The sequence below is a fragment of the Serinus canaria genome, chromosome 13 (genome assembly GCF_022539315.1).
Source record: "Serinus canaria isolate serCan28SL12 chromosome 13, serCan2020, whole genome shotgun sequence".
Lineage (NCBI taxonomy): Eukaryota > Metazoa > Chordata > Aves > Passeriformes > Fringillidae > Serinus > Serinus canaria.
This window is the reverse complement of record NC_066327.1, coordinates 4121724-4147298: the sequence shown is the minus strand read 5'-3', so window position 1 is coordinate 4147298 and position 25575 is coordinate 4121724. Positions and strand designations below refer to the sequence as shown.

The following is a 25575-nucleotide window of genomic DNA, read 5'->3' as shown; positions in this document are numbered from 1 at the left end:
GATGTGACCAGATCTCAGATCTGTTTCAAGGTTTAAGGATATACTTTACATTCTGGAGTTTGATTTAAAAGTCTGCAGGTTATTGAGACTTGGCTTTTCAGAGTGATTAACACTGCACAGCACAAAGTGTTCAGAGCACAGTGCCTGTTGACTTTTGCTGCAGCTGTGAGTCCTCAGCACTGCTGAATGTCTCAGCTGAGTCAGCCAGAACCCGAGATTGCATCACCAGTGACCACCCAAGGAAAGTTTGTGCAAGCCACTTGCCCAGAATCAATTAACAAAACCACTGGCAAGAAGAGGCACAACCCAATTCTCTGAACAGCACTCACAAGATTATCATCCCCACAGTCCCCATTTACAGTTTTCCTGTTTCTGCAACAAGTGAACAGACCCTTTCTATACACACAGGCTCCCTCCCTACACATCCCTGATGCATCCCTAGGCAACAAGAAATGAATCCAAGTTTTCAACAGCAGCAGGAAACTGTGCTGCTGTTAAAGCACAAATATATACAAATGCTTCAAATGATGACTGCAGCTACAAACATTAACTTTGGCATTTTCTAGCATCTTCCAGTTTATTTCTTTTTATTTTAAGAAAAACCCCAAATATTTAATTCAGTGGCCTCAAACACAAAAGCTGAAATTACTGATTCCATCACAAGGAAACTCAAGTGGAACAGAAGTCTGACTCCCAGACCCCTGTAGTGCTCTCCAACTGGAATGGCAGCAGTGCACACGGGGGCTCCCTGGGTGCTTTATTAATTAATCTGTGCCTAGCTAGTCCCTAATGCACAGGGACAGACACTCCAGTTGTTGCTGGGTTTCCCAAGTACACGGGGAGGAGGCAGGAAGGCTCTCCAAGGTAAATGTGCTTCCTCATGGGAAGAGTCTCCTTGGCTCCACCTTTCCCTGTGTCCCTCTGTCCTGCCCAGCCCCAGTGTCCCAGCCCTCCTGCCACAGCCCCAAAGCCCACCCTACACAGCTGGGGTCCACTGGCACCAATCTCAGGCCTTTTCACCAAATGTTCCTCCCTTTCTCAGACTCACAGCACTTGGCTCACCCTGTCTCCATTCCCTTGTTCCCAATTCTTCTCCTCATGTGTTTGGTTGTCTCCTCATTTGAGCTTATCCTTCTTTTCCCATCACTTTCTGATCTGGGCTCAGCTTGTTTACATTCTTTCAAGCATCCCAACCACAATCCAGGCTCTAGCTTTAGCAAATCATAAATTCCCTCTATTAAGCAATCTGGAGATCCTTCAGAGAAGCAGCACCCAGTGCCAGTGGTTGCTGCTCCAGCATCTGCCTCCAGGCAGGAGCACCCTCTGGCAGCAGGAGGGGGGCTGTGCCCTGCCTTTGGGGGGGCTGTGCCCTGCCTTTGGGGGGGCTGTGCCCTGCCTCTGGGGGCTGTGCCCTGCCTTTGGGGGGGCTATGCCCTGCCTTTGGGGTTTTGGGGGGGCTTGTTGCCCCTGCCTGGGAGGCTGTGCCCTGCCTTTTTGGGGGGCTGTTGCCCTGCCTTTTGGGGCTGTGGCCTGCCTTTGGGGGGGGGGCTTTGGTGCCCTGTTCTTTTGGGGGCTTGTGCTGCCCTTTGGGGTTGGCTGGTTGCCCTTCCTTTGGGGCGGTGCCCCTGCCCTTGGGGGGCTGTGGCCCCCTCTGCCCTTTGGGGGCTGTGCCCTGCTTTGGGGGGGCTTGTGCCCCTTGCCTTTGGGGGGGCTGTTGCCCTGCCTTTGGGGGCTGTGCCCCTGCCTCTGGGGGGCTTGTGCCCGTGCCCGCCTCTGGGGGCTGTGCCCCCTGTCTTTGGGGGGGGGCTGTGCCCTGCTTGGGGGCTGTGTGCCCCTGCCTGTGTGGCGTTTGCCCTGCCTTTGGGGGGGCTGTGCCCTGCCTTTGGGGGGGCTGTGCCCTGCCTTTGGGGGGCTGTGCCCTGCCTTTGGGGGGGCTGTGCCCTGCCTTTGGGGGGCTGTGCCCTGCCTTTGGGGGGGCTGTGCCCTGCCTTTGGGGGGGCTGTGCCCTGCCGTTGGGGGGGCTGTGCCCTGCCTTTGGGGGCTGTGCCCTGCCTTTTTGGGGGGCCTGATGCCCCTGCCTCTGGGGGCTGTGTGCCCTGCCTCCTCTGGGGCTGTGCCCTGCTTTTCCCGCCATCACACATCACCACCCGAGAAAAGTCTTTTGCACCAACCGTTATCAATCACAAAGGCACAAGTGGAAGTCCCTGCACCACTGCTTTAAGGTGTACAACGTTCTCAGACAAGACCTGCCCAGAATTCACATCCTCAAACATTGCCTTGCTTGCAGTGATAAATAAAAAATGAGTGCATCAGTCTGAGGCAGACAAACAGCATGAAAGCTTCCTTCTAAAAAGGGGCAGAGGAAGAGTGTTGTGAGGTGGGAAAAGCTCAATAGGGGGGTACTGTTCCTGTCCATGCCTGGGAGGCATCAAACAAACATGGCAGGCATCTCGTGGAAGCAAATACTGGCTGGCAGTGCCCTCTCCCCCTGTGCCCACACCTGCACGGGCAGGAGAGCTGTCCTTTGGCTGCCTGATGCCAGGGAATCACTAATGACTGAGAAGGGAGGTATCCAGCCCATGTCCTGAGCCCAGAGCAGCCCAAGCCATGTGGCTGTAGGTCTCTGCTGGCTCTGGAGGCTGAGCTGGCATTCTGTTTGACAGGCACTGGCTGCAAGGGTGTGATCAAGTCTGAGCAGAAAAACAGATTCTTGGAGGCTCTGTCTCCTCTCTCCTCTCCTACACCTCTCCAGCATCAAGCCCATTCTGCACTCACACCATGTTCCCTATTTAACTTCCTGCATTTCTCTCACCCTTTCCAAGTAACTGCAACCTCTCCTTTATTGCACATGCTGTCCCAATACAGGGAATGAGTGTTTTGTTCATGTACCAGCAAACCACCACACCAGATGCATTTTGCTATTTCTTTTCATTAAATGCCTCCAGGTGCTTAATGACTTTTGTTTTCACCCAAGTAGTCATGCAAAACTTTTCTGTGTTTATTCTCATGTGTTTCTCTATGACACAAACTGTTCATTTCTCCTCTGAAAAGCAAAACAGAACCACTTTGTAAGCAGAGACTCTTTTGTAACACTCAGCACACAGTCTGTACTCCTCAGCTTCAATTTCTCATAACTCATTTTTCCTCAGTCAATTTGGCTGCTGCTGTCAGCTCTCAACTGAACAAGAAGCTTTATAAAAAACCAAATTGCATTCTCTACATTCTTGCTACCTATTTTATGAAATTATGAAAAAGCAAGTCTGGGATACAGATTTCTACCTTCCTAAATTGCTTACTTAGTAGCAAACACTCTTGCAATGAAGTCCTTCACCTGGAGGAGTAACAGAGGAACACAACAGATTTCTAAGTCATATGTGGGAGAGGGAAAATTAGCATCACATGATGCTTGTTTGATGTCCCATGACAAGTGAGTTTCTCGTTTATGATGGGTTTTATCAACAAAAACAGTCTTAGGACTTTTTGGCAGCTTTGTCAGAGAAGCATCTGCCTACCCATGCTAATGAAGAAAGGTAGGAAGGCTGAATAAAAGATCTTTAATTAATACTGGAAGAGAGTGAAATGCAGGTCACCTTTAATAGCTGTGTTAGAGCATCAGCTGTGTGTTTCATTTCATGGAACACTCTGTAAGCCCAGTGTTCTTACCTGAGCAATTTGGCTTACAAGAGAATACTGAGTTAGGGGGAAATACAAGAACAAGTTTAATTCAATGTTCCTTGGGGTTCTTATGCCCACAGCATTAGAAGGACATGGATGTGCTGGAGCAAGTCCAGAGGAGGCCACTCAGACAATGAGAGGGCTGGAGCCCTTCTGCTACTGAGAAAGGCTGGGAGAGCTGGGGATGTTCAGCCTGGAGAAGAGAAGGCTCTGGGAAAACCTTAAAGCCTTTTCCTAAAGGGGAGCTGGAGAGGGACTTTGGACAAGGGCCTTGAGTGACAGGACAAGGGGGAACGGCATAAAACTGCCAGAGGGCAGGGTTGGCTGGGATATTGGGAAGAAATTCTTCCCTGTGAGGGTGCTGAGGCCCTGGCAGAGGTTGTCCAGAAAAACTGTGGCTGCCCCACCCCTGGAAGTGTCCAAGGCCAGGCTGGATGGAATTTGGAGCAATTGGGATAGTGGAAAATGTCCCTGCCCAAATCTGGTAGCATTGCTTCCAACCCAGAACACCCCACAATCTTACAAATTTATGCTTTATCATGGTAAATTTTGCTGTGCACCAGTATTTCTACAGCAAGAAGTGGATAAGTCCAGTGACCATGCAAATATTTGAATTTATACTGTGTAGACTGTAAAAGCTGGCTGGATGTCAGAAAACTCTGTATGACAAGAACCTAAATAGGAAAAGAATTGATCTGCATTCCCTGTGGACTAACCACAAGTAAAATGGTTTAATGTAACAGTATTTCAGGACCACAGTAGTATGCAGCCATGGACACAGAAATAGATGGTTCCAATTCCTAGAGGTAGTAAAGGCAAACAATTCTATAAAACAAGCATCTGATTCCACAACACAAGTCACAAAACTGTTAAAGAACTAGAAATAACAATGTGGAAGACAAGATACAGAAGGTAAAATCAGCAGAGACAATGTGCTCTGATGTTCCAATTCATTATAAATGCATCCTGTCAAGCTAAAAAGATGTCCCTCCATCTCATGGGGAAATCACTGACTAGAAATAAGAAAGGATTTTCATTTACTGACTGCAGAACTGCAATTCCAGGTTTGTGAAAAGTAAACACAATCTGAACAGAAGGCGCCAAGAACTTTATCTTGCTTTCAGGTAGGGCAGTACCAAACTATCTTTATTTACATTTAAAAATGGTTTGAGCCTTTAGATCAAAAGAACAAACCAGAAAGGAGAACTACAATAATCCCTGACAACTACTTGAACAGCTTTCAAAGCATACCCCTTTCTTCCACGCTGGAGGCCGTGAGATGGGATAACAACAGAGAGACAGGGAAAAGATTTGTGCATGAGAGAGGCACTTACATCTCCCAGATGTCCTCGGGGAGGTTGGCTGGGATCTCTGTCAGGCCCCTGCCCCGGCAGTCCACCACGTTGTTGCTGCAGGTGCAGGCGGAGGGGCAGGAGACGGAGCTGGCGCTGCACGACGGCGGCTCGGACTGGGAGCCTGCACACAAGGAACACATTCGGGGCTTTAAACAATTATTGGGAGACTTTAACAACCAAATGCATCAGGCTCTGGGTTCTGCAGATGATCTGAATATACAAAGCAATAACATATCTGAAAGTGAAGACAATGTTGTGCAAATCAACTGCAGAGAAAACATGCAAAGTGTGTTCTTGTTCCTCCTCAGCCTCCACTCCATCGATCTCTTCCCCTTCCTTGGTCACCCTCACGCTCACCCATATCAATTCAAAGATTTTTAAATTAAGCTTTAGGATCAAGTAGTATTTCCAAAAGTTATCTTTGTCTAGAAGTTTCCATTACACAAACTCTTCTTGAGTACTTTTGTATACTGAGAGAAGACTCTCATCAAAACCAGCTTCTGTTTTTGAAATAAGGAAACCTGTTATGGTGAGAAGACTGGGAAGATAAAACCAGGTTTTTTCCAAGGTTAGACAATGCAGTTAATGGAAACATAAAAAGAATTTAGAAAAACATGAGTTCAAACCTTCAAACCCTTGCTTCAGCTAGACACAAAGCCACACACAGAGCAAAGGTGTAGCACGAGGACATTGCTCTACACAAATTCTAGTCAATTCATTAGATTCAGGCTTCATTAAGTGTCATTACATTTTTTGAAACTGTAGCAATTATGTCAATTTTACTCAAATGGTTATGATTCCTACATTTAAAGTTTTGATATCTGCATACATTTAGCCACAGACAAAATGGGTTTGCTATGCTAATTGAGGTTATCAAGATGTAGCAGTTATTGGTTTATTTATAGTGAGTCATATTTCCAAAGTACATGGAACACAAGAAGCCTCAAGTATCTTTATGTTGAGATACAGATGGCTAAATGTGAAGGCTTGTGCTGGTAAGAAATGACAAAAATCGTAAAAGATTGGCCTTTTGGGTGGAAAAATAAAAACATCATAGCTGTCAAAACACAAACACATACAAAAATGTGGGAAAGCTATTCACAAAGCTGTTCATTCTTGGGGTTTGTCTTCAAAAGACCCATGATGGAGACTTTCATGTATTCTAACTACAGCTGACAAAAAGTTAAAAAAAAAGAAAGAAAAAATTATTTGCACCAACTTGTAATTTAATGTTCATTAGGACAACTAAAAATTTTATAAAAACACAACATTCCTATAAATTTCCTCTCTTGATTTATGCCTCCAGACTTGCTTGGCTTAGCACCTAACTCTGCACAGCAGTGTCAGCTTGTACAGAAGGCTACACATGTCCCTTCTTTCTCAACCTTGTAACCAGCACAGGAAAGCCAACATCCCAAAGAGATTCCAGGGCCATCTCTAAGGGCCATTCTTTTCAAAGGCAGACTCGGTTTGAAAGGACATCAGCTGAAAACTTCTGCAGGTGACCTTACACATGCAGAGGGAGCCTTGCTGGAAAGCAAAACACAATTACTGTGAAATCATTCTTTCCATTAGAAAGGTGTTGAATTCTGAAGGGAATTAATTTCAATTTGTCTGAGTTTCCTTAAGTTCAAGCACGCTGTCATCCTCTTTAAATATTATTTTGTAACCAGGGATGACAGAACTACCTAATATTAAAATGTAATGTTGAGTTTCAGGACAACACCACCATTTCAATTGTGGGCAAAACATTGCCAAATTCAAACACTGGGTTTGAAATATTTTTATTGGTTGATCACCTGACTTTCTGTCAGGACACCAGAAGAAAACTCTGGGTTTCATAGCTCTGAGTTTTAGACACAGATAAACAAATTAACACTGATGTTAATCAGAGCTCTGAGTGGCTCCATTTTGGCAGTCCAGACCTCAGAGCTCCAATCCAGGCATGCAGAAGTTAGATTTTAAGAGGCAGTGACCATGTAGAAATAAATGGATCTCACAGGAAATTTGTGCAGGGGCAGGGGTCAAACACATTCTTTATGAGAGTGGGCAGCTGCTTCCACCATGAGATGATCCCAATGACCCTTTCTCTCTGCTAAAATACCCTCTCATTTATAGCCCACTCTCCAGCCACCCTGACAGCTGCAGGTAAGGGGTTTTCCATCATATTTCCATCACGAGTCTTTCATCTCATGACAGAGACCATTTTAGTGTCACCCTGAAGAATCATCAGGGCTAAAACCAAATGTAAAAATAATTCAATCATGTAATAAAAATCTAAATCCATATGCATAGGGTCCAAAGCAACAAATTCATATTTATCAAGCAACCTGAACTTTGATTTTTTCCATTTTCAAAATCTTATTACTGGCTTAGTACAGTCTGTACATGTGACCATGCATTTAACACAGAAGTTAAGGGGCAGCTGTTTGAACTAAAGAGGAAAAACCAATGTCACTAATTAAACATGCACATGTAGAACAGGCAGGACGAGCAGCTCTCCTGGGTTTGTTTGCTGGCCATAGAAATGCAGGGCACACACACCACCACTGTCAATTATTAGAGTTGCTGCAAAATTAACAGAAATCTGCACAACAGCACTGCCAGCTTTGTCTTTCATGGAGTTTAAGGTTTCTGTAGGACTTCAGTTGTGACTAATTCCAAAAGTAGTTTATATTGCCTCAAAATGCACACAGCCCTCTGCTGTGCCTGTGTAAGAACAAGAGGTTTGTTCTTGGCCCTGTCACCTACATTTTACACTTTCTCTCTGTCTGCCTACCCTCTGGCACAATGGCCAAACAAAATGAAGGATGAGTGAGTGCAAAGGAGCTGCTGCAAGCTTTTAGGGACAGGGAGAAATTATCAAATTAGGAAGAAACTCCAGAGCAATCCTTGCTCTCTGGGAGATAAAGAGTTGGCACCAAGGTCAAATCTTCCACACAACCATCACCATCTCCTTCTCCACCTCTGATGTGCCTCCTGCAGAGGCCTTGGAGCAGGGGAAAACTGCATTTTGCACAGTTGGAACACCACAGCACATCACAGTGGGTTGGAGAAGCAGCAGCACACCCATTTTTGTGAGGGCACAGCCTCACAAATGCTGATGTACTGCCAGGTGGAGCTCCAGGAGTCTGCAGCTGAACCAGCAGCAGGAGGGTCCGTGGAGCTGAGCCCTGCTCCTCCCCAGCTGGGGTGAGGCAGGGCAGGCAAGGGAGGGCTGGATAAAGCACTCTGAAAAGGAGAAAAGATAGAAATAGGTCTTTGTGGAACAAAAAGCAGGCAGCAGCAGTAGAATCAGAGAATCAGTAAGGCTGGAAAAAACCTCCAAGAGCACTGACTGCAGCCATCAACACAGCACTGCCAGGACCACCTCTAAACCATGTCCCCGAGGCACAACAAGCACATTTCTGTCTTCTTCATTAGCAAAAGTACATCTAGACTGTAAGTTTGAGATTTTTAATGATAGAGAGACTTTGTGTATAAATTGCTATTATCCTGATGAAATGCTCTTGCTTATGCTTTTCCTTTGCAAAGAACAAAATGCTGTGTTGCACATGCACACTCAACAGGCATCCAGCACATGTTCCATCAGCTCCCACACAAAAAATCATCTGCTAAGGTGAATGTTTCTTGAATAACATTAGAAACAGAATTTCAAATCTGATTTGGATTTAATGGCCTCACTTCAATGAGGATCCATTGTTTGCAGATCTACAGAATTAAAGCACAAAAAAATCCAAGGGAGTTTAATCAGTTTGATGTTTGTATTGTTGTGGAGAACTGTTTCAAAAAAGACTGGTCAAGAAAACAAGTCTAAGTAGGGTATGGAATATAAAAATAATAAAATTTGGGTATGACTTTCCTAGGTTTGCAGAGTATAAGCCTACAGATGATTCAGGGTCCTGATGAAACACAGCCTCTAAAGAAGGGTATCTGAAACCTAAAAGTGAATTTTCCTTTTGCTGCCAACACTTTTTCAATAGAAAAGACACAGGAAAGGCAGAAATATTTTAAGATTTCTCTTTGTGTCCTTCACAAGTGCAGCAAACTCCTCACAGCATGGCTGCAGCAAAAGGAAATGGCCACAGACACATCAGCTGCATTTACATTATTCCCCTTCTGAAGTTGTTTTCACAGTCTGTCATCTTGCCATTGCAGATTGTTATAATACCCAGCAGCTCTAGTTCTCCACCATGTTAATTATATTTTTCTCTGAGATAAAAATCAGCAACTCAATCATACAGATAGCTAAAAGAAAAACACCAACAAAATGTGGAAGCCAGGGTAGGAGCATGATTAACAAAAATTACTATGCTTGTTTTACTTGATGCAGAGGAATGACAGTGCCAATAATTATGGCAGTTAATATCTGGCACCACCTCAATTTACAGTCTCAGACTTTGGGTTAGGGGAAAAGAGAAAAGAGAGGGGAGACTTAGGACCCAGAAGTTTACAGAGAAATCAAATGCTTTTTTCAAGTAAGTCCCTCATTGGCCTCTTTTAAAAGAAGCAAACAGACTAATATTACAATTAGACTAGAACTGTTATGGTGGATAAATGAACAGTTTAAATGTCACAGGCATCTAAAATAAATTTTGCAATTACTAAATAAACGAAATAATCTCATTTGCACTGGCACCCAATTACAGCAGACTAAGCAGTGTGTTTTATTACCTCCTCACCTACCCAATCACCTCTGCAGCACTTCCTTTCCACCAGTAAAATGTTAGTTATTTGTAAAACATGTCAATGGATTTAAAGATAAATCTGACAGGACTTCCTGGTTAAAAACCTGTGCTGACTTTACATCATTTGAAGTATATCAGACACAAAATTATTGATCAATAAACAAAACACTGCAAGTACTGCAGATCCATGGATATAGTATGACCTTTTTGGGTGTAATTAAATAACCCATTGGAAGTTCTGACCATGCTGGGATATCTGAAATCAATTCCTACTGCATGAGCCATAGTTTGCACTAGACTGCCAGTGATGGGAACTAATTTATTCCACCACACCTAAAGCAGATGTTGCTCCTGATTGAAGTCTGCACCCCAGTTTAGAGGGACACCTGAGCACAGAGTCCTGCAGAGAGGGATGGGCAAGGGAACCACAACTGACCATATGCAAAATTAACATTTCTTTATTGAGGGCAAATCTTCCTCTCATGGACAGAATTTGTATGAATTTGTTTATCCTACACAAATGTGCAGCAAATGGTTTAAGCAAATATTTCCATCTATGGTTGCTCAACAGTCTTTTACTGAGCACAGCTTTAAGATTTGTGATTAGTGACTTAAGCCCCTAATTGATGTTAATAGCATTGAGTTCATGGGATGCAAAAAGTTGCCAGTCATGAATGTTCATTATTTGATTCAAGTTCTCTGCTTTGCTGAACATTCCCAAAGAGCAAATTTCTCTGTTAAAAATTCATGGCACAGAAGCTCAACAGTTCTGTAAGGCAAAAGTCAACACTAATCAGTTTACAAATAAATATCAAAGAATAAAACTGGAAATAACCAACTACACTGAAAGGAAGGTCTGGCTTAATGAATGAAGCCCACTTTATTCTACAAAATCCTACTTAGTTTCACAATCTGTCAGTAAAGTAACACTACTGAAAATCAGATCTTACTTCCCACTACCTTATCCTAAAAGCACTAATATTGTAATTATTTAATTATCAATAACAGCACCACAATTATATGGAATAAGAAAAATAAACTGAGAAAAATGAAAAAAAAAGTAGAACAAAGAAGCAGCCTCAACCATAACAACTGAGGCTGAACAGGTGAATTTGTTCTTCTGAAGGATTAATAAAACAGAATCTGTGAGACAACTGAAGTCTATAAAACTATGACAAAAGTGTTTTTTTCTTAGGGAAATTAATTCCACCTAAGCCTTCCAAAGGAGGGGTTGAAAATATCTCCTATGCCCTGTGCCCACTCTGAGCCTTTTTTTCCAGGTCTTTCTCCAACCCTGTCAACACAGGCATGTTGAAAGCCTGTAGAGGTAGAATTCACTTACAAACTACTGCACCCCAAGGAAGGCTGCTAGTGTGCATTTGGTTCTCTGGCTTTGGATACTGCCTGCTCTTCCAAAGACTAAAAAAAAATTCTAAAAGAAAGTCTTAAAAGATGTAGAGCTCCTGCAGCTCAAATGGTGCCCATGCACAGTCAGCTCATCAATGCCAACTCCACAATTTGTATCAGCACTCCTGAAGGTGCACATAGAGTGACATTTAAAAATAGGTCCAGAAATAATACAGTGAACTTATAAATATATTCAAGCATAAAAATGAAGAGGAGCATAAATAATTTAAGTGAAAGGATGCCACCTGCACAAGGTTCAAAGATAGATAATGGTCATGATCAATTGTGAGCCAGTGAAGGGATTTCAGCTCCAAACAGGTGATCCATCCTGGACTGCTCCAGGATGAAGCCTGATGAAGTTATGGAAGGAAGAGAAATAGTGTAAGACTACTCAGTCCTTGGGCTTTGATTTACTGCTGTTTGAAAAGGAGTTTTAAATACTACATGATTTTGTTTGCTTGCATGTTTGTCTTTGCCTCTGCCCTGTCTGTGTCCTGCTGCAGCAAGCACGGGGCTGTCCTGCCCTGGCACTGAAGCTGCTCTCCTCAGGAGGAGGAGGAGGAGGAGGAGGAGGGTGGGACTGACTGCAGCCAGAGGCATTGCAGATTGACACAGCCATTCAGAGATGGCAGACACAGTGGGACACATCTCCTGATAATGACATCCAAGGGCTCCAGTCTGGTCATGAGCTTCCCCACGGACAGATCTGGAGGGAGGAAATGCTTTTTTCCAGGTCAGTGGGCAAGAACTGAGGAGTGAGTCACCATCCCCTTCCCTGGGCTGCCCTGGGATTCCACAGACCAGATTCTTTGGCTTTTGGAACATGCTAAGGAAGGCGGGGAAAATAAAGACATTTCCTGGGACAGGCTGGGGTTGCTGCCTCTGGTCTTTTGCAAGAGGCCCCTGGTACATTCAAGCTTTTTAAGGTGTCTGGAAATTATAGAATAAATTTCTTACAGATCATCAGAGCTAAACATGTCAGCCTGCCATTCCAAGGGGTAAATTCAACCAGCCAGGAGATCCCTTCAGTTTGGGTAGGGGTGTTGGTGCCCAGCTCTGCCAGGGAAGCTGCTGTGGGAAGAGGCCAGGGCAGTTCTGGCTGCTTCCACTGGGCTCCACAGCTGAGCCTGCCCATGGAGCTCCTGCTGTCCCTGCCAGAGGGCACCTGAGACAGGGCAGAGAGGTGCCAGGCAGCAGGGAGTGAGGGAAAAGCTGTGAGGAACAGCCCTGGGAGCAGCCAAGTCAGAGAATGAGACAGGGAAGGAGATGCTGGAGCAGATGCTGTTTTCACCTCAGTGCTGTGAGGAGAGGGAGCGTGAGCAGCCAGCCCAGCACAGGTGTAATGCCACTACATAACATCACTAATTTCACTGTCAACAAAGCAGAAATTCACACAAACCTGATGGTGACTCTATGCAACTTTGCATCTGCCCCCTGTTAATTTCTAGAATTATTTTATAAGCAGCTCTATGCTTGCTTTCATTACTCTTATTAATTGTGAATTGATAAATGAGTTGCCCATCAGCTACACAAATTAAACAGAAAAAGTTACAGATTTCATGCACAGGCTCCTCCACATACTCAAAGCCAACCCTGTTGCTCTGTATTTACCAAGACTGCTCTCTGTGGAACAGCTCCAAGCACAGCTGTGGTACTGGCATGAAGCTTTTTTTTATTCTGAACCAAAATACTACCAACATAACTACTCATAAAACAAACCACCAGCTTTGGACATTAACATAAAAGCTAATCATGTTATTATTTTTACAGCAACAGTTCAAAAGCTCAGTGGCTGAATAATTATACCCCAACCTGCCATCATTAAATAAGCATTAAAGGGCTATACATACTGCTCTGGGGAAAAGAGAGTTCCAGAAAAAAGGGCTAATTATACTGAAAGGTAAGATATCATTTTCAGTAATAAAACTAAATTTACTGTAATTAAAAGCCAATTTTCAGCTTTGGTCTTTAAAGAAATATTAAGTGCTGTAATAAATACATATTTATCCTTCAGATTCACAAGATGGTCCCCCAAATGAAAAACACCATATGTGGCATGTTACATACTAAGCAAGTCAAGAAGTAAATTCCTACAGCATGAAACACCATCACTGCTATGCTAGAGTAAATTTAGATTGGTAATAAGAAACTTCACGGAAACTGAAAACAAACAAACTGATAAATAGTGATTAGTGTCTCTCCAAATTTCCTATACAATTTCATTTGAAGAGCAACTAACAAATGCACAGTACTGAAATGGTTCTTCAGACTAAATGTTAATGTAAGTTTGTGGTAGCAAATTGTAACAGGAGGTAAAAATTCCATCAGTGTTCCACAAAAAATTCCCAAGATCAAATTTAAACAGCAATTTTTTACCAAAATGCTTTAAAAGTCTTTTAATCCTTCCTAGACTCCATTTTAAGAGCACTTCCTGGGTCAGTGGATGGTCAAAAAGCAAGAGCAGTGAGAAAAGAGCTGCCACCATCTAAGGTGACTCAAAGGTCACTCTTTGGGATGGGGTCACAGTTAGATGAAGTGGTTAAGGTCCCTTCTAAAAGCAATCAAACAGCTGCACAATGAGGGAGTCCCACAAGGCAGAGAGTGACCATTCAAACTCACAAACAAAGGTCTCCTCCTCCTCCTCCTCCTCCTCCCTGATTCTGATCAGCTCTTTAAAAACCAGGGCCATTGGCAGCTCATATGCATAACAGGGATGGACTGCATGGAGAGGAACCCTCCTGGGGCACTGCCCTGCACCAGGAAATCCTGCATCCCCTGCATGACCTGCATCCCAGCAGAACCTGCATCCCCTGCATGACCTGCATCCCCAGCACAACCTGCATCCCCAGCACAACCTGCTTCTCAAATGAACATGCAACTCAGCAAAACCTGCATCCCAGCACAACCTGCATCCCAATAGAACCTGCACCCCAGCACAACCAGCATCCCCAGCAAAACTTGAATCCCAAGAGAACATGCATCCCAGCACAACCTGCATCTCCAGCAAAACCTGCATCCCAATAGAACCTGCATCCCAATAGAACCTGCATCCCAGCACAACCTGCATCCCAGCACAACCTGCATCCCAGCAAAACCTGCATCCCAGCACAACCTGCATCCCAGCACAACCTGCATCCCCTGCACAACCTGCATCCCAGCAAAACCTGCATCCCAGCAAAACCTGCATCCCAGCACAACCTGCATCCCAATAGAACCTGCATCCCAGCACAACGTGCACCCCAATGGAACCTGCATCCCAGCAAAACCTGCATCCCAGCACAACCTGCATCCCACTAGAACCTGCATCCCAGCAAAACCTGCATCCCCTGCACAACCTGCATCCCAGCAAAACCTGCATCCCAGCAAAACCTGCATCCCAGCAAACCTGCATCCCCTGCACAACCTGCATCCCAGCAAAACTGCATCCCAATGGAACCTGCATCCCAGCAAAACCTGCATCCCCTGCACAACCTGCATCCCAGCAAAACCTGCATCCCAGCAAAACCTGCATCCCAGCACAACCTGCATCCCACTAGAACCTGCATCCCAGCAAAACCTGCATCCCCTGCACAACCTGCATCCCAGCAAACAGTCCCTGCCCCAGTCCCTGCCCCAGCTGAGCTTCCAGGAGCACCAATCCCCCGTGCTGGCAGTGCCTCCTGTGCCACTGCTGCCTGTGCACACACAGACTGCAGGTGTTTTAACCAGGAGCAGATGGAGGAGTTCCTGTCCCCACACACTTTTCCTTTGGCCTCTCCTGAATGCTCTCATTAAGATGCTAAGCCTGAGGAGTGCTATTTTATTTTATTAGCAACCCAGTGTTGGTTGTCTCCTCAGCAACATGCTATGGAGTTATCAGGAAATGGAGCAAGACAATCTCCTGGGTTCTGTGGTCTGCCCAGAGTCACAGCTATGTTTGAAGACTGTCTGACCTCACCCAAACAAATAAATCTGCTTCCTTATTGGGGCTTCCAGTCTGCATGAAGCAGCAGGAAGCTAACTTATTTTCCTCTTTATTATACCTCAGCTGCAGTCTCACCACACAAATCAGAAAATCTACATCTTCATCAGAGATTTGGGTCAATCCAGTGTTTTCTCAAAATCAGTATCAGTTTACTTAGCCAGACAACACTTGGCTATGGTAATAATTTCTCTCAAGTCAATTTCAGACTGAAATTTAAGGTATTTAGCCCAAATTATACATCTTGATTTTCATTACATTCTTCGAGACTCTCAGAATGAGAACTAAGGATCAAGAATCAAAGAAAATGGTTTCTAAGAGATAACATTGCATGGATCCACCTTCCTTCTCCTACAATGCATGCTTCATTATTAAAGAAAACTATCTTAGAAAAGTACTAATAATTACATATTTTAGACTTACAAATTTAGTAAATTCTTAGAAATATCAGTCTCTAGTCTAGCCTAAGAAATCTTACCCAATCTTCATACTCCAGTGTAAACACTGCCCACTATGAAGCTACTGGCCAAAATGAGAACAAATTTAGCCAGCAGCTGAAGTATGTGACAGATCACAATACAAGACACAATGCTCCTGTTTAGATGCACAGATATTCTCACATGTATACTCAGGAAAACCAGAACAATTCATTACTGAAAAAAAAATTCCAAATGGGGTCAGTGGCTTCTGCACAGTGAGCCCTGAAAAAGCCAAGGTGATGCTGATGGCATAACTTCATGAGCCCACTGCTTTGTTTGCAAAGCTTTACAGCTGTTGCAGGTGAGAAAACACATTATAACTTGACATAACTGATCAATACATAAGCTAATTTCAACTTCAATAAGTAAGGAGCAGGTAGAAGAAAAATAAAAGACCCACAATAAAACTTATATGAGAGGAAAATGAAATAAAATTACTATCATGAGGAGGTCAGAGGAGGACAAGAGACAGACAAATAGGCAGAGAGAGAGAGAGAATGTGTTTGAGAGACACAGACAGAGAAGGAGAAGCCTGTCCAACAGTGAAACATCTGAGCACAGGAAGGAAGCTGGGTTTGATCCAGGCAAAGATGAGAAATCCCTAAGAGGTACTGAGCCTAAGCCAGCACCCCCAGATGCTTCTCTGCTACCTAGGGGAATATAAAAATAAACACCTCTCAAAGACCAGAATACAGGTAGTATTTCAAGTGACACTGTCTTTGCTTACTGCACTGATTTTTTGTCACAGCAGCATGGCAGTGAGTGGCAAAGCTATGGTGGAGAGAGGAAAAATACATCATGCTACCTATGTGAAATACACCCTGCCATCCACGGGATTTGTATTTCACATAGATCCCATGATCCAGGTGAAATAAACCCCTTATCCATGTGAAATACACCCTGCTATCCATGTGAAATACCCCCCTTATCCAGGTGAAATACACTCTGCTATCCATGTGAAATACCCCCCTTATCCAGGTGAAATACACCCTGCTATCCATGTGAAATACCCCCCTTATCCAGGTGAAATACACCCTGCTATCCATGTGAAACACAGCCTTTATCCAGGTGAAATACAGCCTGCTATCCATGTGAAATGCAGCCTGTTATCCAGGTGAAATACACCCCTTATCCATGTGAAACACAGCCCTTATCCAGGTGAAATACACCCTGCTATCCATGTGAAACACAGCCTTTATCCAGGCGAAATACACCCCTTATCCATGTGAAATGCAGCCCTTATCCATGTGAAATACACCCCTTATCCATGTGAAATGCAGTCCTTATCCAGGTGAAACACAGCCCTTATCCAGGTGAAATACAGCCTGCTATCCAGGTGAAATACACCCTGCTATCCATGTGAAATACAGCCTGCTATCCAGGTCAAATACACCCTGCTATCCATGTGAAATACAGCCCTTATCCAGGTGAAATACAGCCCTTGGTATCCATGTGAAATACAGCCCTTATCCATGTGAAATACAGCCCTTATCCAGGTGAAATACAGCCCTTATCCAGGTGAAATACAGCCCTTACCCAGGTGAAATACAGCCCTTATCCAGGTGAAATACAGCCCTTACCCAGGTGAAATACAGCCCTTACCCAGGTGAAATACAGCCCTTATCCAGGTGAAATACAGCCCTTACCCAGGTGAAATACAGCCCTTACCCAGGTGAAATACAGCCCTTACCCAGGTGAAATACAGCCCTTACCCAGGTGAAATGCAGCCCTTACCCAGGTGAAATACACTCTGTTACCTCTGTGTAGCACATCACCAAGGGGCTCATCCTCTGGTGCCACAGAACTTCCCCTTCCTCCCATCCCACCTTGCAGGAGACTGTCCCCAAAGGCATCCCAGAGCTCCAGACCCAACTGGGCAGGAGGAAGAAGCTGTTGGGAGATTTCTCCAGGAGCAGATGGCCGGGAAGGCAGAGGCTCAGGAAGGCTGCTCTGGCCGAGGTGGCTCTGGAGGAGACATTCCCCTGCAGGGAGGGGACAGCTTGCAGAAGGAGCCAGCCAGAAGGCCCTGGTGGGTGACAGCAGTGCCAGCAGCGCTTGGCACTCTCCCCTGATGGTGAGGAGCCTTCTAGTCCCATCCCCACTCTGCCCCTGACCTTTCCCCTTCTCCTCAGTGACACAAACCCAGCCAGACATATTTCCAAGCCTATCTCCAGGCAACTGGGCACTGTTGAGTCCTGCACCTTCACCTCCAGCTCTGAGCCAAATGCTCACACAGGAGAAACCTGGAACAGCTTCTCCACTGCTCACAGGTGACATACATGCACCATTTGAATCAGCTTTTAAATGTTTTTTAATTAACACAAATAATACCTTATAATTTATATTATATATTTATATAATAATTTATAACTCTTAAAACCCAAGCTGAACAACATTTTTGAAAGACTGACACCCAGCTTACTCAGTTTACCTCAACATATCTGCATATAACTCTGATTTTACCACATTATCTGGAGAGATTTTGCTCCTAATGGAAACACCATAGTGCAGGACATATCCACATAAATAGAACTTGGGTTCTATTTATGGCACTTTTCTATCTTTTCTACTTTTCCCACTTGGCATATAGCATTCAAAATCTATTTCCAAGGAAATATTTCTTATAAAATTATAAAACATTGCTATTTTTGCATAGGGTTCAAAGAGCAAAGAGGAGTCAGTTTTTCAGTGTTGTGTTTCTTCTTTCCCCAAATTATGAATCTACTCTTTCTCCTCTGAAGCAACCAGTTTTGAACTGGAATGCTCTGATGGAGCCCATTTCACAGTGAAGGAAAAGCTGAGGGTTTTTGGCTGCTGTGATATTCCCACTGCCATAAAAACACAAGTGCTTGATGTCCTGAACCTGTACTTCAACAGAGCAGCTCACCACTTGGAATTTCAGCTCTTCCTAACTGGGATGCCAAGGTGGCTCTCCCTGCCAGCTCCTGGCTACAGGAATTCACATAACCTTAACTTCTACAAAATTCCATTGCAGAGGGACAAGTTCAGTTTGCTCTTCACTGCCTGTCCTGGTTTGACTTCATAGTCACACATTAACAAATTATGCTGTAAAATCAGATGTAAGGGCTGTAATGGGGAGAAGGGAAGATTTATATCCTCTTTAAACTAGCTGTCCACGTAGGTTTTTATCGAACTAGCATGTACTAAGCTGAGTTCTCAGCTAAATCCACCACTAAAATGAGCTCTCCAAATGAATTTCTTTTTCAGTACATTGCATTTCATTTCCCAAATGAGAGTTACAGGGATACAGTTGATGGACTGTCTCACTGAAAATTTCCTTCCTTGAATTTTCATGATTTTGTATTTTTTACAAAAGCAGGCAGATCTTGAGAGAATGCCTATATCCTCTTGGTCCAACAGGGAACTGTTAAAAACCTTGTCACTTGTGGAAGTCTCAGTCTGCACAGACACCCCCATTTAAATGAGCTCTGTTCACATTACATTTCTCATTCAGCAATTATTATCTCTTCTCCTGACTTAAACAACTCATTTTCCTCCACTTCACTGTATCATAAATCCAAATAGCTGAACTCATGCTCCATCTGAAACTTCATTTCATGAGAGGGAGGAAAAAAAAAGCTGTGGTTGCCTCTTTGGTAAAATTAGCTTCTGCTAATAGCTTCATTCATTCATTTATCCATTTGTTTTATCATTTCTCTCCCAAGACTGTTACATTTCTAAACTTTTCCTTAGTTAAACTTTTTGATATAACTTATCAGATATTCCACTGTCATCTCCACTACAGTGTAGAAGCTGCTCAGCTTCTGAAATATCTGAAATATCATGTCTCAATGAGCACTGTGCACAACTTTACTTTCCACGTGCCCATAACACTTCAGCACACCTTTGGGCTGGGCACTAATTAATCATGCTTGAATGGGGTCAAACCTTTCTTCTTTCTCTAATGCAACCATTTCTCTTAGCCACATGTAAATGGTAGAAAAAGGCATTCCTAAAACATTTCTGGCATGAGCAGCTCTACTGTATTTCCATCAGCCAATCCATGTACCCACAGGATAAAGCTTTGGGGTTCACAGGCTGTGAGAGATAAGGAACAGAGCAGCACAGGACTCGCAGTCTGTCAAGGTTCAGACTCACATCATCTCCATAACAAGCCCTCTGTGTCTCCACTGAGGCTGCAAAACCACCTCCAAACTTATGTCTGGTATCTTTTTTTTCCACAGCATACACACTGCCATGCTGCTCCTCCACCACATCCATCCTTTCAACCCAACTCAGAGATTTCTTTTTCCAGTTTTTGTCATTTTTTTCTTTTGTTCTTTTTCTCCTCCTTTTAGGAAAATGTATTTCAATCCTACAAGAACCAAGTGCAGTTCCAGAGACTTGATGAATAGACCCAACATCCAGATTCGTATCATCAGCCCCATTTATCAGCGTGGAAACTTGTACAACAGCAAAGTGCATTGGCTCCCTAAGAATCCCTCTTTCAGTCCCTGGGATAAAATCTGCTCCTCACGTTCTAAAGTCCAATCATTTGTCAACAGACTCAGATTTGCATTTTCTATTTCCTTTCCTTTGTATTCCAGTCAGCTGTAGAGCTCTTCCCTTGAGAAATACCAAATTATCCACACATAATTGATTTCTTATGTTGATATCATTGGCAATGTAAAAGCAGAAGAAGTAATTTGAGAACCAAAATGTTAACTGGAATCCAATAATTCTCACAAAGCTGAAAAAACCACCAATTTGATCTCCTCCCATACAGTTCAGCGACAGCAGAACCAAACAGGAGTGCTGTGTTTGCATTCCAACGCAACACAGCCATTTTCCACACCGCTTTTTTAATGGGAACATAAAGCCAGAGACAGATAAAGGAGACTGAGATAGATATGATCTAGAAAAAGGAGGATTGGCAGCATTACCAGAGCAGACAAAGTCCTTCTTCTGCACCTCTGCCACGAGGAAGCCGCGCAGGCCGACGGGCGCCAGGCAGAAGGTGAACTGGCCGATGGTGCGGCGCTGGCGCAGCCAGTCCGACAGCCAGGCCAGGTGGCAGTCACAGTGCAGGAAATTGGAGTGCAGCCGCCTGCAAAACACAGCAAACCCACGGTTACTGGGGTGTCCTGAACAAAGCACACAGCAAACCCACAGTTACTGGGGTTGTCTGAACAAAACCCACAAAGGGAGCCATCAGCCGCGAGCCTGCCCCGCTCTCTGCTGCCCTTTCAGATGGATCACCCCAGGTTCTTGCTTACAGATGGGTCAGGGCTTGGCTGTCCTCAATACTATACAAAGGTCAGATATAAGTTTGTGCTATTATTTGTAATGTTTTCAAAAAATTCAGTTCAATGGTGATCCACCTAGGGCTGGCCACTCTAGAGACAAAAATATGCAGAATTTAAGATTGCTCCACACAATGGCGTTGTCTGTGATTTCACATCAGAAAGAACTGCATCAGTGTGATATCTCTGAGTGAATTCAAAGAATGGCCTGTCTAAACATGAGGACCAGGCCGAAGAACAGGATGATGAGTGATTCTTCCCTCTTCTCCATCCTTTGGGGAGAGGTGGAGAGGGAGAACCTCTCCACATTAGCTCCGTTGGTTGGAGCAGGGTGCTAATAACACCAGGTTCTATAATCCCTGTATGAGCCATTCACTGAAGACTTGGACTTGTGGAACTCTTCCAACTCAGAATATTCTGGGAAAAGAGAGGCAAAATAAAACTTTAGAGGCTACTGATACCATTTCTGTTCCTGTGTTGCCTGTACAAGTTTATCAATGTTCTTTTTCCTGTAGTAATTTAACAGAAGTATAAAGGATCTAGACAGGAATTTTCAGCTCATGAAAGACCCACTCATGGGCAGCTCCCTGCCAGGACTTGCAGAGCCATTATCACATCTGCAAAATGATGATGGGTTCAGGGAACAAATCAGGTCATTTAAATAGCCACCAAACTTCAGGTCAAAAACAAAAGTTCAGGACATTAATTATTTCATTCCCGTAATGACTCATGCATTTGGAGTGTTGCACCAAATGAAATCATGAACCAGATTAAAATCCTGTCAGAAATGGTCAGACAGAGCATTATTCACTAATATTACAGGCACACAATTGGTGTGCACCAGATTTAGCCTTGTCCATGCTCCAAAGAAATGGGCTGTGTGTCTGTGAGCTGTCCCTACAGCCCAGCAGTGGCACCCGGGCTGACAGTCCCCAGATTTGTATGTGTGGGGTGGACAGCCACAATAAAGGAAAAGGAAAAAAAAAAACCCACAAATCTGGAACTGAGAGTTTATCCTGTAGAGATGGAAAGCACTAATCTCCTGGGAGTACTGTAAAATGGAATTGTTCTACAAGGATCACTAGAAGACCTTGAGTTTAGAGATTGTAAAGCTCCTTAGTTGAAGCTGCAGCAAGTTAGATTTCTAGTAAAATGTTCAGCTGTTATGAACCATTAATTTGCCTTTTTGTTGAAGAACAAATAAACACATAAATATCATCTAGCCAGAAATCATCCTAAGTGAGGATTTGTTGTAACCTACAAGAGTCAGTGTTTCATTTAAGCCCTAAGAGTCTCATCCTTCCCACCACAGCAATCAACAATGATACTCAGGATCTGCTTCCTCCTGGAGCTGAGCTCATCCCATGCCATTCCCTGCACCCCCTGCATGCAGGCATGAGTGAGAAAAGCACTATTTCACAGAAAGGGCTGGGGTTAGGCAGTTCTCCAGTTCTGTGAGCCGTTTTTCCCCCCTCAATAAATTGATTTATCTGGGTTTTGGGGGTTCGTGTTTCAGTAGTGCAAACCACCAGCTCTCTGCCTCAGCAGAGCCCTCCTTGGTTTTTGGCACAGCTACTGCACTTGGAGAGATCATTTAGAGACCCTATCTTAACAAAGCAGCCTATCAGAATATATTTTTGATAATTATACTAATAAATAGAGCTTCATGAAGAATTTTCACAGTACTTCAAAAATATTATAAACTAATTCCCTGGGAACACAAAAAACACTGAAGTCCTTTTGCACATTTTCAGTTTACCCTTAAGTAAAAAAGAATGAAAAGAAATAATGTAATTACCTGTCCCAGCAGTAATTCACAGATGCAGAGACAACAGGACACTTACCATTAAGCAAATAGGTAGAGAGAACATGCCTTATCATAAATAAAACTGTTTCAAGCAAAGGAAAGCAGATCAATAAAAACTAATTCCTGTCACTTCCAATCAAGGCTAAAAATCGATGAAACTTAAGAACAGAAAAGACAGTTTACTAAAAAATCTTAGCACAGAAGAGCTGATTTTAGCAAAGAATTCTTCAAATGCTTCAAATCTTCTGGCATTTTACCCTGTTTCTTCTTTCCCCTGAGTGCTCATGTTGAAGGTTAATATACTTTTTATATTTTCTTCTCTGTTCTACCACAGCAGATTGTTTTGAGAGCCATGAAGAAAAGCAGCTTATTCACAGAACCATCAGAGCACACTAGCTGCAGCAGGAGCATCCCCAGATATCCTGCTAATGGATCTCACCAGAGTGTAAAAGGGACACAAAGGAAAACACTGTCCACACTGCACTGGGCCTCAGCTGACTGGAAAAAGGGCTCATCCCTACTTCAGGAACATGCAGAGCAGGCATTTCCTACAAAAAATCTTCCAAAAAAAGCACATCTAAGTGTCAGGCTATTTGAGAAGGTGGACACACTGATGACCATTTTTTAATGAACCAGTCAAGTCACCAAACTGTGAGGAACATCATCCATAATACATTCCAACAAGAAACTTGAGAGAACATTAACATCTTCCCCCAAAGAGTATCTTTACACAAATTCCTGCATTGCCCTGCTGGGGTGCTGTGTGTTACTTGGCAGGCTGTGGAGACTGGAACCTGCCATTTGATATTGATGAAACTGACTTTACAGAACATCAGGTGAATGAATACAAATGCAAGTTTGTTTAAGTTGCCCTTTTATCCTTAGTCCCAAAATTAAATTTCCAGCAAATCCTTTTAGAGTGGGGCAGCATTCATGCTCTGTAAATGTGTCTCTCAGAATTCAATAGGAAAGCTTCCCTTTATAAATTCTATTTATGACTTCTCCCCTTTTTTCTTTTCTTTTTTTTCCCCTTAATTACAGCAGAGGGGGATTAGTCAGTGTAAGTCTCCAGGGAGCTATATACAAAGCCATCTCTGAAATTAAACTAAAGGGAAAATGGAAGAAGGCACTGAAGGCACAGAGCTCTGCTAACAGACAAGACTGGCTAATCTGGAAAAGCCAGGCAAATTTTCTGAATAAGAAAAGGCAAAATTCCAGGAACCCCAACTCCACACCTTTATCTTCTTTAGCCATTCTCTTCTAAAAGACAAATATCTCATTTCCATTTAATTACTTACATTAAGATCTAATAATGTCATCATTTGATGAAGAATGCAAATTTAAGTCAGAGGTTATCTCACAGAGATTGACATAAGTAAGAGCCATTTTTCTTCAGTTCTGTTAATTTATTTAATATGATTTTACACATGCATGCATGGCATCCCTGAAGTATTGTAGTTTTTAAGTGGCACAGAAAATTTTCAGGCTAGCTACTATTTCCCTTTCTTTGCCTTTAGAATTAAATACATCTTGGATGAGTTTGAGAATCTGGAGGAAAAAACAGGGGTGCTTTGTTTAGACATGACTTTTCCTGAAGCTGTGTATTCCCTGAAGGAATTTAAAGAAATAATTTACTTAAGGAAATGGTTTTGGTAGGCTATGGCTAAATTACACAAATGCTTAGTCTAATTTCACAGTCTTTGTATTTTGATCTGCTAAAGAACAGAGCTTTTCCAGTGCAACGGCATGCAGCTCAAAAACAAATGGATTTGATATAAGAGAAGCTTTTATAAAAAAAAATCTATCAGAATAAGTGACATTTTGTTTCAGAAAGCATCTGGAAAGATGCTTTTTTCATCTTTTTTAAAAAATGCCTTGTTTCAGAAGTTAGCATTCTGAATTTGAAAAGAATAAATGGAGTTTAAACACAGGATATTAACAAAATTCAATAATTTGATCCATCTGAGCAGTTTTTACCATCTTGCTGATGCTCCAGCTTGGAACACATTTCACATTATAGATTTTCCCAGGAGGAAAAAAAAAAAAAGAAGCCAGTTTATTTTCTGGGTAAAGTCGAAATCTTCATAAAACTGACTGTTCCTTAATGCTGGGCAGATCCAGAAGCGTGGCTCTCAGGGCTCTGTGGGCACCAGCCCCTGCACAGCCCTGCAGCCAGCCAGCCCCTGAGGGACTGAAAGGAGATCATCACAGATGACAAACTGCCGAAAAGTTGGCTCACAGCATCAGGATTGCATCATAAAATGAGAAGATCCTACTCACAGAGTCCTGATCTTTGGCATGTGGTTGAAGCTGGTAACAGGAATGCGGGTGATGTTGTTGTTGTTGAGGGTACTGTGAGGAGAGAAAAAAAAAAGAGAGAGAATAATAGGTTGATCAGTGATTTGCATCTCTTCACCAACACACCATTTACAGAAACAACCTGTTAAAATTCCTGGCAAGCAGCAAGGCACACTCCCTGGCAGCTGTGACAATTTGTGACATACCATGAAAGATGCTGCTCAGGGAAAGAAAGCAGCACCAGGATGGCTGGAGGTCACTGTTTGCCACGTCTGGGCAACAAGGGGTACAGAAAATGAGTTTTTATCAACACTGGAACTGATCCAGACCTGTCTGTCCAGCTGCCACTTTGAAAACCTGGTGCAGCCTGAGTGTGTGGCATTCACATCCTCTGAAAAATCCCTTTGCCCAGGATTTTCTCCTGGGAAGCTGAGAAGCCTCAGAGAAAAGGAAACCAATTCTGATCTCATTTGATTCTCCTGTGCTGTGCTCATGTGGAATGTGTTTGGGGATTGTTCACCCCCAGGTGATTGTTCCATTGCATTCTGTGTCAGTTGTTTTCACTCTCTGGCCAGTCAGGGCCAGGCTGTGTTGGGACTCTGAAAAGAGGCAGGAGTTTTCATTATTATCTTTTTAACCTT

At 43.5% G+C, this 25575-nt stretch overlaps 1 protein-coding gene across 4 annotated transcripts in view; it reads right to left on the bottom strand.

Moving 5' to 3' along the window:
- Positions 1-25575, bottom strand: part of SLIT3 (slit guidance ligand 3) — a 526251-nt gene that overhangs the window by 171469 nt on the left and 329207 nt on the right. For all 4 annotated transcript variants that reach the window (XM_030229266.2, XM_050979618.1, XM_050979619.1 and 1 more), the window contains 3 exons: positions 24917-24988; positions 20470-20633; positions 5010-5151 (listed from right to left, as the gene is read on the bottom strand). In XM_030229266.2, the coding sequence (XP_030085126.1) occupies positions 5010-5151; positions 20470-20633; positions 24917-24988 (378 nt within the window). The remainder of the gene's footprint in view (positions 1-5009; positions 5152-20469; positions 20634-24916; positions 24989-25575) is intronic.